This window comes from Leuciscus leuciscus, assembly GCF_965113295.1.
Source record: "Leuciscus leuciscus genome assembly, chromosome: 19".
NCBI classification, from domain to species: Eukaryota; Metazoa; Chordata; class Actinopteri; order Cypriniformes; family Leuciscidae; genus Leuciscus; species Leuciscus leuciscus.
In genome coordinates, this window is record NC_138743.1 from 13,355,601 (window position 1) to 13,368,265 (window position 12,665).

Genomic DNA, 12,665 nt, shown 5'->3' on the forward strand with positions numbered 1-12,665 from the left:
TAAACTGATTTCCAGTGGTTTATTTCAAATATGCAGCGATGTGAAATAAAACAAACAGGTTACCATTATTAAAATATTTTATTCACCAACGGATAATTAAAATATTGAATTCATAGCATACTTCATACCTATCATAATGCACACAAATAGTAAAATGATTGACAAAAAAATATATATATATTAAAAACATACATTTAAAATAAGTAAAAGCTATAGTCAAAAGAGAAGTCAAAAGAATAGTTTTTTTTTTTTTATATAATAATAACATAAAGCTGTTAAAGGTCTTTAGAGTTGGTGAATAGCTCTGCATGGAGTATCTGAGGTTTATTAGAAAGAGCATAAAAATATACATACAACATATACATTTAGAAAAACAGCTATGGTATTCCACTTCCCACTTCAATCGTTTTTTTCCCACTACAGTACAAAATTGTTCTCATCTCTGCCATAAAAAAACTGCTGTTATTGATTTGTTAACATTCACATAAAGTAATTTTACGAGACAACTGCCTTATACAGATAAAAGATCTTACCATTCACTTGTGCAACATCATGTGAAATAAATCACAACTAGAAACTACCACCAGACCATCTGCCACTATTCCATTTTGAATAATGTCAGTTATGGAACAATCAGTAAAGTTTTCTGTATTTAGTATTTTATAGGGTTATAAATATGCACAATATTTTCAAGAGATCAGTCTGTTTTCTTAATTTAAGAAAGATTAAAATGCACAATGACTGACTTTCAGACGAACCACAATAAAAACATTGAATGATGCAGCATTAAGATCAAGTAGCACCTTCAATGAAAACCAAAAACCACTCATTTCTGCTCCTATTATTGCATCTGAGCTTAACGGATCATAATCAATATCTGAGCGCCATTATAAAAAGGCATTTTAGTGTTAGTAGTGATGGAATGAGGTTGTCTTGGCATCTTACAAAAATAAAAAAAATCAACATTTCTCTAACAAATGCAGGGTTATTGGTTTGTTCAACAATCTCACAATGAAAAAAATGTATAAACCTGGTAGCAAGTGTTATGTAAACTGTCATACAGTCACTATTAAATTGATGATGCTTGGAAGCTAGCTTAGCCCATCTGCAGAAACATCTGTTGATTTGCTCTCCTGATTGTCTTGGCTGATCTTTGGTTCTGTAATGGAACAGTCTTTGCTCAGACTTGAGTCATCCACGTCTATGTCTGCTGCGGGACCGTTTTCAGTAACATGTTGGGAGTTGCTCTCCCTCTCTTTGTCCTTTAGATTGGTTTCCTCTGGGCTGGGGACTTCATCTGCATTAAGCTCTAACTGAAGCATCAACTCCTCCAGTTTGCGGGCCTTGCGCAGCTCATTCTGTTGGATGATTGCACACAGGTGCTCCGTCAGCTGCTCTTTCACCTCAGTCTTCCTGTGCAAGTCCATCTTAGCGGAAACATACTCGGCCTCTGCTTTCTCAAAGCGCTTCCTGTCAACGATAGGAGATTGGCAATGACAAGATAGTTCATTTTAAATAAGATAGTTCAAAACGTGTCCAGAAATAAACTGAATCACAAGGTTAAAAAAGGCATGCGAATGTTTTGCTTTAAGTAATAATTTGGCTGAATTATTAAAGTAAGGCTACAGAGGGCAGTATTTTCAATCCTGAGCTAACATACTTTTTTAATCACTCTTATCATGGAAGTGAGATTTTTTTTCTGTAATGTGGCAGATTTTGAGGAAGTGGCACACACACAAACTGATGCTGCTTTAAACAAGAAGCTACTGTGAACTTGGTTTGAAGTACACTTGGAATGGACCAAAAATGAATAATTACCATGCCAGAGAATAATCCATGCTGGACTGCTCTATCAGTTTTCTGAGAACCCCAATGTCATTGGACACCGAATCGTCCAGTGCTTGAAGTTCTCTCTGGATCTTCTTCAATTTCACAGCTTCAGCCTGTGTCTGTTTGGACCTGGGAATTAAAAAAAATATATATATCATCTTTGAATTTTCATGTAAGGTTATCCAGACAGATTGATTTTGATAATGGTTTAAAACAAGATTTCCTCTTACTTTAAAGCAATGGTCTTTGTAAGAAGAGCTTTTCTTTGTTTATTCTTCTCTTCCATTATCCGTTGTTCCCACTGCAACTGCTGGAGACGGTTCTTCTCTCGGCTGTTATAAGAAAAGTTTGATGGAGTCTTACAATTGAAGTCATTACAACATAAAATAACACACATATGATCATCCACAATGATTCATACAGATTCAATCTATGTTATATTAATATAACCAGTAAAATATTTTTGAGTTATATAAACGCATTGAAATATATATATACAATATTAGGACAGGCTATTTTTATATTGGTTAATATAAAAGTTGACCAGTTCCACATAAAAAAAAACATGGCAATGTAAATACATGCATACATAAATACATATTGTTATACAGAATGCATTTTTCTTCTAATTTTGGTGTGAAATAGGATCCAAACATGTTCTTGTATAGTAATAAAACAATATGTAATATTCCATATGAAATATAGTACAAAATATCTTTACATATTCATATCTGAGCTAGTGTTTTGCAAAGGAACAAGACTTACTAACAATTCTACTTCCTGTCTGTCCAGCTCCTTGAAGACTGCTGGTGGTACAGACTCCACAGGTGATTCTCGCTCAACAGGTTCTGCCTCATTCTGCGACTCCGGTTTGGACTCGTCCTGTGATTTTACAGGAGCAGGATGACTGACGACAGGTGGGTCTGGGGGCTTGGTCAGCTGTTGGTCAGGTGGAAGAGAGTGGCTGCCCTCCTTCTGCTTGGCTGTCAGCTGCAGAGCCCTCTCCCGCTGAAGCTGCTGTCTGCTCCGGTTAGTCGGAGCGGGTCTCCGGCCACGACCCAATGTGACCGGCACAGCCTGGTTTACTGAGTAAAGAAGATTAGAGCAGATTTATCAGGATTCACCAAACAATTAGTTAGGTACTGCGTTCCAAAAACTAGTGGACTACCGATTGACATATATGTTTTGATACACGGCACATTTTCTCTGTTTAATAAAATAAGTGAAGTGAATCGAGTGAAGTTTTCAACATTTTTACTCACTGAGATCGCCGCTGTGCTGCAATCTTTGTAGTTCTTCCTCTGAAAATCCAGCCCACGCAGCCATTTTTTAGTACCCTATAAATTTACTTGCTAACCGGTTTTATCAAAGACAAATATACGTGGGTTAAAATGTTATTTTTCAACATACACATGCAGAAGTTAACATTACGCTCTCATTTGGCCGCCATGTTTGTGTATACTGACTGACTGCCACGTTCAAGACCCTAGAAAGGCCCCTTTTGCGTGTGCCCTCGGAATTTGCCTGTTTGTTTTTGGAAACGTATATTTATTTTAGTATAATGTTGCGAATAAAAAAAAACGTTTTATTTTATATTTGTAACTTTTGTATTATGTATTATTTTATAATAATAGGAAATAGATTAAGGTGGCTTACATTTACAATTTCTTCAGGCACATATCAAAATAAACCCGTTCCTTCCGTGTGCTTAATTGTAATGTAAATAAGCCCTGCATTCTATTGTGTCTAATTATTTAAAGAAAAAGAAAATAATGCGTAGGATGTATGCAGTATTCAGAAACAATAAGCAAACAAAAAAGATTTACTGATCTGCTGAGATCCAGAAGTGTGGAGCTAATGAATGCTTTTCTATTCCATGAGTTGGTGGAGAACTGTAAGCTAAGTGGCTTGGTTACAAAAAGTTTACAGCAATTGAAAAAATAATTAGTCTAACAAGTCAATGTCAGCACTGTAAAATATCAAGACCGCATAAAAGGTAATATAAAAGATAACATGAATAACATAAAAAGGGGCCAGTATTAATAATTATGACATTTACTTTAAAATAGTTACTACTTTAAATAGTTTTGCCTGACTTTATTGTATGTAAAATAATGTGAATTAATGCTTGTATATTATTTCATAGTAAACAGTGACATGGTTTGATATAAGTTTTAAATAGAATAACAACATTAAAGTCACCATGAAACCAAAATTCTTGTTGCAGTATTTAATGATTTATCTGTACACATTTTATTTTAATTCATGTGCCCTCATAATCTTTAAATTAAAATAACTTCCCCTCCCTCTTGCAGTGACTTCTCTTCTCTGATGATGTGTTTACTGGCTTGAGGGCGGGGCAACCTGTCACTCACATGACATTACATCACAGCAATAGCAAACCACAACCATCCAATCTATATTCAATGGACAAAATCAAATCCCGCCCTACACTTTTTCTCTAATATACGTCACAATAGGGAAGGAAAGATTATCACAACTTCCGTTTTATGACAACTTTAGAGGCTATATGCTTATAGGCCAATGGATTAAAGAAGTTAAACTGTATTGTTTTGTATAACTATTTCATAAAAAGTGTTTAAATATTGTACGAAAAGTGTTTGGTTTTTAGTAGTCCTCCAGGAAAGCTATACATCAGACTATTGGAGTCAACGGCTAATTTTGTTTATCCTCCTCTTCTTGCTCCAATTACCCTCTTCACATTCACTGAGCCATCCTGCACTCCTAGTGGTAGAGAGGTCAGAGGTTAATGAAAGAGCATGCTTGGTGATAAAAAGCATGAAATCCACAGAGAAAAGGAAATGTCAAACAGTTGTATTGAGTTTCACTTTTGCTTTATTGCCAGAAGCACCCATGATTGTGGCAGGAGTAAGCGCTCTGTGTGAGGCTATGGGAGGCCCTGTAATTTGTTTGGATCAACTGCTTATCTGTGTGATCTGGCATGTGCTGCCAAATTAGTACGAGTTAACTCATGTCTGATACTTTTGCTGCAACACTGATGTCTGATTTCCCATTATTACCATTAGCAACAGAGAGACATTCTGGTTATGACCTCCATTTGTGGTGGATGGTTTGGTTGCCTATAAGTGTGTGAGCTGCCAGTGTTGGCAAGTAGAAGCACTTGGTGGTCAAACACTGTCACGTGTAATTTTTTTATTTTTTATTATAGTCACTGAAAGATATACAGTAATTCATTTAGATTTAGAGGGTTTCCCAATTGGACAGGAAAAACAAGACGACTCTGATCACAGTGCATAAATGAATGAATTAATAAATAATAATTTTCATTATTCAGAAAAGATCTCTTTTTTTATTATTTTAATATGATCAAACACAGCATATGAAGTGTTATAATACAATTTATACACATCGTGTTCTCCAGACAGTTTTGAGAGACTGATGAAGTCATACAGAAAATTATTACTTAATGACACGTTATTGCTGCTAAAAATTATACTTAGTTTGTCACACATTTTTGCTTTATTTTTGTTAAATAAATAATGACACAATATGTCATGTGTTGTTGTTCATCTGAGGTTGTATTTACCTAATTTTAAGATCTGCCAAGGACCAGATGATTTTTTGTATTATGTCTTGATGCATAAAACTATAGAATTCAAAAGGGTGTACTTACTTTTTCACGGGCATAATATAGGGAATTGTCTATATTAGTAGTAGGGTAGGATTTTTAGAGGGTTCCCAAACTGCAAAACAAGACAACTCTGGTCACTGAATGAATTAATGAATATACTGTATTTATATTTTAAATAAATTTAAATGTAATCAGTTTTCACAGATGTACATCTGTGTCTGATTTAATGTGGAACTGCTAAACTTTTGAAAATGCACTCTTTTGAGTCTTTTTTCTATACAATATGTCAAACATGACACCATCTAAATGCTTCAAATATATTTTTAAATGTCTCTTAGAGTGATTCTTCACAAATATCACCCATTAATTCATTTAAATTGGCAGCCATCTTTGACAGATTCAATGCGTTTGGCCCATTGCCATTACATAACACTTCATCCAGACAGAAAACCATAAATAAAGACTTGCAGCTAACGGTCACCTTAATTCTCTCTAGTCTCTCTCTTTTTCTCATCTGCTCTCTCTGAGCTTTTTTTAAAATCTGGGTCTGTATGTCAACGCGCAGAGGACAAATATGCTTCTGGCCCCCCCAACCATTCCTCAACTGTATTTAGTTAAAATGTCAAGCACTGTTAATTGCCCTACACAGGGCAACCAAACAATCACTATCACTTTACAGCAGCTTTTTAAAGGCAGACTCACATCTTTGATCCATCTGGAATTATTTGTACACTTTAAAGGAGAAACACCTCAGGAAAGGATAAATGTAGACTTTGAGAAGACAGACTGATGCGTGGGCTCCATATGGCAGGGCGAGTGAACGTGAGCTTGTTTTAAATTAAGATGGAAGAGTATTTGGCACAGACCTGACCATATTCCTAGTTACAAGAAAAGCCTGTGAGGAACGTCCACCGTGACCCAAAAAACAAGGAGCCTGAATTTGTAGTTCATATGTTCAAACTTCAGAGCGAGAATGGCAGTGTTAGATTGTGTGCCATTGGCAGAATAAACTTGCACTTTATTGTTCAGATGTGTTGAGTGAAACTGTAGAGTCAAAACACTCTGAATGAATGAATTCAGAATATGTTTTTATGAGATACAACCTAGTCCTCTCCATTAATAAAAGCACATTTATTGCAGGATTGAAATAACATAAGAATCTTGGCATGAGTGATATTAACCATGAATGTCCTAAATGGAGTAATTTGTGCAAGTAACATCACCCAACACCTTGGTAACAAGTTCAGCTTGGCTATCTAAAATTAGACAGATAAAGTTTCTTTTAGAAATAAACATATGAATCATATGGAATGATTTGAAAGAGAGAGAGAGAGAGAAAAAAAATATTGAAAGATTCATTTTGTGTTAAAACATAAAATAGCTTTCTTTTGGCTGAGAAAGATAAAAAAGGAGGATTTGGGTCTCCATTCTATTAGAAAACCAGATGAACCACATAAAATGTAACGTTTTAAACCCATGTGAATAAAAAAAATATGAAAATGAAAATGAAAATGAAAATGAATACAGCTTTATCTTCTTAGAGTTACTTAAAGTTAATATTTTACAATGATGGTATGACAACATAAAAAAATTTATTCAGTCAAGAAATTTCCGGAAAATTCATTAATAAATTCATTCATCTGAACAAAAAGTCATGTGAACAGCTGTCTTCATTTTTTATGCACTTGCAAACCTTTATTTTTTTACACCGCTCTTTTTCACGTTACCTTACATATTTACCACTACCGGCATGATATATTTAACAAAAATATGGCTGTACAGTCCAATATGAAGATATATCTATTTTGTGAGCCAGATAAATTCACACATTAGATAAAGTTTGACATTTCAGACCATGTAAGGGAAACAGGAAGTTTTGCTCTATTGCTAGTGTGTCTTGGGAAGATAGAACAGATCAGTATATACGTTTATAGGCAATTAAGTAGGAATCAGCGCAGGAACAGCAAGTGCACATTGTGGCCTCGCTTTGACTTTTAGCCATCAATAAAAATGCACTTCCCTTAATCAGTCAGGGAACGGGTCAAAAAGACAAACAGCCAATTGATGGTTGACCTCAAGGAAGGTTGAGGTCAATATGGGGATGATTAGGGGTCAAAGCTGTCAAAGCAGGAAGATGTAATGGGCTCAAATCCCACGTTTTGACTCTCCCACATTTGTGTCCGTCACAGAGCGGTTCTTTCTGTTTACGCTGCGAGACAGAGTTTCAGTTTCCAGTCGTGGCCATCTGTAAAGAGTTTAGGGGACCAGAGGCGGATCTGTGTGATGTCATGCGATGATTTAAAAGGACAGAAATTACCATGTGATCAATCCCTGAATATTTTGGTCCCACTTTATATTAGTTGTCTTTAACTACTGTGTACTTACATTTATATAAATTATTTGATACAATGCACTTTTTGTATACATGAATTGACATTAAAAATACCTGCATATAATTACATAGGTAATTCATTTCTGTAATGACATCTATAATTACACTGTTCACCCGTCCCTTACACCTTAAAACACCTTTAAACCTACCCATACCACCAAACCTGTCCCTAACCTTCCATCTCAGCATCAGAGTTTTGCAATAAAACATGGACACAATACGTATTGATGACACCTAATATAAAGTCTGACTATTTTTTTTAGGTCAAGTAAATATTGATTAACTGGTCTTTTTTTTCTTTCTTTGTCTTTTGTTTTTAGGAAAATGTCAAACCAATTATAACATTGGTGGGTTGGATTAATGCAGTTTTTTTTCAAATAGTCTTACACTGGAAGTTTTGTAGTTTTATTTTCATTCTCCTTCTCCTCAGCATGCACTGAATTAACATGATTGCATTATTTGACCATTTTATTTACTTGATTATTTTTCTTTTTGTCATGTTAAGTAACTTTTTCTTTTCAAACCCTTCTTTTTTTCTCCATTTTTTAAACAGTGCTCTCTTTTCACGTTCCCTAATATATTTAGCCCTACTGGCATGATGTGGCATTGATTGACATATTTAACTTATAACCTGTGAGTTAAGTTACTAGAGGTCACCAGAACAAGAACATTTTGGCACATTTCCTGAATCGTGTCACCTGAAGCTAACTCCATGCATATTTGTGCCAAAAGCACTTGAATTAGCAGCTTTGCTCTGACCAGTCCAGGCTCTGATCCAGGACTTCTCTGCAAGTTTCCTGTTTAGCCACCCACAGCACATCTGGCAGAAACCTCAGACATACAGCAAAACAAATTTCAAGATGAAACAAGGGTATGTAAGACAATAAAGACGGTTCCACAGAAATGCTCTATACGCAGAAATCGGTAAATAGTTGAGAAAGGCATGATTGTTTTATTGAGAAAAGTATATATTAGTTTAACATAAACTAGTTCAAATGAAACTAGCCCCTCCATTGTATTTATGTTCAAATCTTGCTGTCTTTATAAAGATTTGTTCACCCTATAATGAAAATTCAGTCATCATTTACTTACCTTCAAACCTGTATAATGTAATTGTATGGAATACAAAAGAGGATATGGATGATAACTGCAAGATGAAGAATTCACACACACATTCATTCACACACAAGAGTGACTGAATAACCTGAGAAAATAAACCATTTATGGTACATTATCAGTCTCAAGATTCTACACAACAGATGATATGAATAGTTAATGAAAGAATTCTATTGTGATCATTTAAGTATTTTAGAGTGAAGTCTGATATTGTTTAACATTAAACAGATGCTGAATGAATCATTTACTGTTTGCTGAGATCTTGTTGGTATGAGAATTGCAAGGAATTGAATGATTCTGGTTCCTTAACTTTGAATGTAAAGATAGTTACTTAGGCTACTTCACTGATTTCTCATGAACAGTACAAACATAACACAGTATCAATTATTGGTTCATGGAGCCGGATATGACATTATTGACTTGCAGACAGTTCAGTATGTGAGTCAGATTAACTGAGAAACTGCTTCAACTGATTTTAATTCATTATTGATTCACAAAAACAGAACAAAAAAACACTAACCCATTAACACTAACACAAAGAAAAAAAAGAAACTTGCTACGTGTACTGTGCTGGACTAACTGGACTAGTCAAAGCACTTGCATATTGTCGCCCTATTGTTGGTTTGAATGCTTCTAATGCTCTCCTCATTTGTAAGTCGCTTTGGATAAAAGTGTCTGCTAAATGATTAAAGGAACCGTATGTAAGATTGTGGCCAAAACTGGTACTGCAATCACTTTCAAATTACTGTAGAACGGTGTATTGAAGCGACAGTTGAGTACTGAAATTGGGATGTACCTAAAGTTTTTTGATTCACTAAAAAGAACCAGTTCAAAAGAGTCATTAGCTCGGGAATCGGTCTTCACTGGTCGTGCTGTATGTTTTGTTCTGCAGGAAACACTTTCAGAGTATTTTGTTATACAGTGTTTTGAAAAATGCATGTGCGGAAACGAACCACATGAAATTCGCTTGGTTTCTCACATTTCTCCTAAAAAAGAGATTTAGTTTTAAGCACTATACTTGCTTTTTGAGCAAAATATTTGAAACACTTAAACAACTAGTTCTTGCATTTGCTCTCTTTCTCTCCCAGTGCTTTTCTAAAAGCTCATTAATGAACATCTGGTCATAATTGTTTTGAAGTGTACCCATCAGCAAGATGGAATTGGCCCACCCTGAGCCCCCATCAGCAGCCACTCTGTGCCCGCAACCCACTCAGCCCACCTCAAGATGCACTCAACACCAGCCGCAAGGCCTAAAATAGTTTATATGGGATTTGTAATGTATTTACTACAGGAGAAACTGGCACAGTCGCAGCCACCTTCTTCAATATAAGCATGCCACTGTTGTGCGCACCCCACCCAATAGCAGCCCCCCTAATGTGAAGAACAGTTACTGTAATGCATTTGTTCTGTTGTTATGTTAAACACAAATGCGCGCACATACACATGCGCCTGGGTGATTTACTGCCTCTATCTACTTTATGAATGTAATTAAAAGTTTACAGTTATTTTGCGTTGGAGGAAAGTGCTGCCTGTGTGTTTTGTGGAAGGTTTACAGCAGCGTGAGATGTTGTTGAGTTTTAACAAGAGGCCACAGGCTTTCTTTGATGTGTCAGCTTGTCCATCGCAAGACAACAGTGTTGATTATGGGTTTGCTTTTCTTTTTCTTTTTCTTTTTTTTAAATCATCTAAAATCATTTAATTATCCTCAGTCAAGTTGGCTTCATTTGGAACCAAACAAAACCATAACAGCCGTAATAAAACACTTGTTTGGTTTAACCTTCAGCAAGGCAAATGAGCGAAACAACAGCTGTGTATGCAGTTTCAAGGCTTACATGTGTGTATGTCAACAGGTTTTCCTCTGTCGATGATACTTAGATGTAGTTTATGTTAAAGACTAATATGTTTGACTTAGGACAGAACTGAAGACAGTCCAGACTAAATCGAAACAGGTTAGCAAATGTTAGCTGTGCTTTCTGGTTATTGTTTTATTTCTTGTGGCATGGAATGTAATGCTGAATAATATGAGTAATGGCTAATATTTCCCAGAACGCATACAATGCACAATGTTTTTATTGTCAAACAGAGTGGGTTATATGTGGTCATTTTTATATGACATCTGATGTTTTCTTTTTTTTATTAACTTCCAAAATGAGCATCCAACACAGTGTTATTTTCATATCATTATTATTGATAATATTTAGAATTAGAAATAAGAATTAGATAAAATTTTTATATTTTCAGTTTTTCTTTCATTTTAGTAATTTTAGTAATTTAGTAAAGTTTTGGTCATTTTAATAATTTAGTAACTTTTAGTCATTTTGGTGTGTGTTTTTGTCATTTTATTAGTGTTGGTTTTCATGTCCATATAGTTATTTTTTTTAAATACATTTTTATTTATTCGTTTTAGGGTACGCTTACATGAAAATAATGTACTAAATAATATACTGGCAAATGAAAAACAGAAACGTTTTTCCTTCGCATTTTTTAAAAGTTTTGCATACATACTTGTCAAAATGATCACCATTCACACGGATCTGCGAAAACAACAAAAAAAAACGCTGTATTATACGTGCCAGGCCAGGCCAGTAGTTGGCAATATAACTTTGTAAAGAAACACTATGTTTCCATAGACAGAAAATGTAATATGCTTGCGCATGACGTCACCATTTTCACAAATTGGCATTTTTGTAGTTTACACAGAGATGATAACCATAGAAATATATATGTAGAAGCCACATTCGACCGCTCCAGACACGCCGCTGCGCCCGCCATCTTGAAATGGTCAGCTTGTTGACACTCAAGGTCTTTGCACTCTCGTCCGAATTTTTTGCACGTTAAAAAATAAATACGACCTCACGTTGTGTCAATCACATTTACACACTGTCTCCAAAACTTTCGTCCATCATAAAAAAATTCTGATCGGATTAAATTTTCTGCGTTTTCCACATCTGTAGCAAGCATTTTGAGAGGTGTTTCGACAATTCAGAGCCACCAAATGACGAATACGAAAAAACGCATACGAAAATTTCGGACCTCAAGAATGAAAGATGCCACAAAATTGCTGCACAGCTTCTGGTTGTGAAACCGGCGAGATATAGATTTACTTTTACCATGGTAACTTTTTTAATGTCGTGTTAGTTGACGCATTCGTCTTGTTGTATTATGTTAGTTTGGGAAATTCTATTGCAGGTATTCATACATACGTCTAACTACGATTGCAGACACAGTCAACTTACTCTCGAATGTTCACAGACTGGCTTTGACTGTTCCAATATGGCGGACAGCTTACACTAAACAATTACCATATGAATGGTGAATTTAATCCAAACAATTTTGCAAAATTGCGTCCTCCTCAGTAGGACTAATGTTCATTCATACAGCAGTGTCCTTAAGTGGGTGGCAAGTCATCTAATTATCCAGTCCTGGCTGACATGTTTTCATCAGTGCATATACAGTGTGGAGGATACACGTCAGTCTGCCTCCAACCTCTGGCATTTCTCATTACGTACAATAGCCTGACACTGTCAAGAGACTTTGTAAAGGTAAACTATTTTTTCCCCCCACTTCTTATACTGAAGAGCTGAAACGACATGCAGCCAGTGAGGGACCCTGAAAATGTGGTTTTGCTTTAGCTCAGCTGAATTCGAAGAGAAGGGAAACGAAAGGCATCTGTCTTTATTTTAGTGTAAGTTATATGTATACAAAACATGCCTA

General features: G+C 35.5%; 1 protein-coding gene across 1 annotated transcript; it reads right to left on the bottom strand.

Moving 5' to 3' along the window:
* On the bottom strand, positions 1-3,305 carry gorab (golgin, rab6-interacting). Its single transcript, XM_082147085.1, has 5 exons — positions 3,093-3,305; positions 2,600-2,915; positions 2,061-2,162; positions 1,819-1,959; positions 1-1,470 (listed from the first exon to the last, which is right to left on the bottom strand). Exons 1-5 carry the CDS (start codon positions 3,154-3,156, stop codon positions 1,092-1,094), a joined length of 1,002 nt encoding a protein of 333 aa, XP_082003211.1. The 5' UTR covers positions 3,157-3,305; the 3' UTR covers positions 1-1,091.
* Positions 3,306-12,665: the final 9,360 nt, after the last annotated feature.

Excerpts from the sequence above, each read along its gene's own strand:
- gorab (XM_082147085.1), bottom strand. The coding sequence starts at position 3,156 with ATGGCTGCGTGGGCTGGATTTTCAGAGGAAGAACTACAAAGATTGCAG. Across the intron at positions 2,916-3,092 it reads GCAGCACAGCGGCGATCTCA|TAAACCAGGCTGTGCCGGTC; the intron begins GTGAGTAAAAAT and ends TTCTTTACTCAG. Across the intron at positions 1,960-2,060 it reads ACAAAGACCATTGCTTTAAA|GTCCAAACAGACACAGGCTG; the intron begins GTAAGAGGAAAT and ends TTTAATTCCCAG.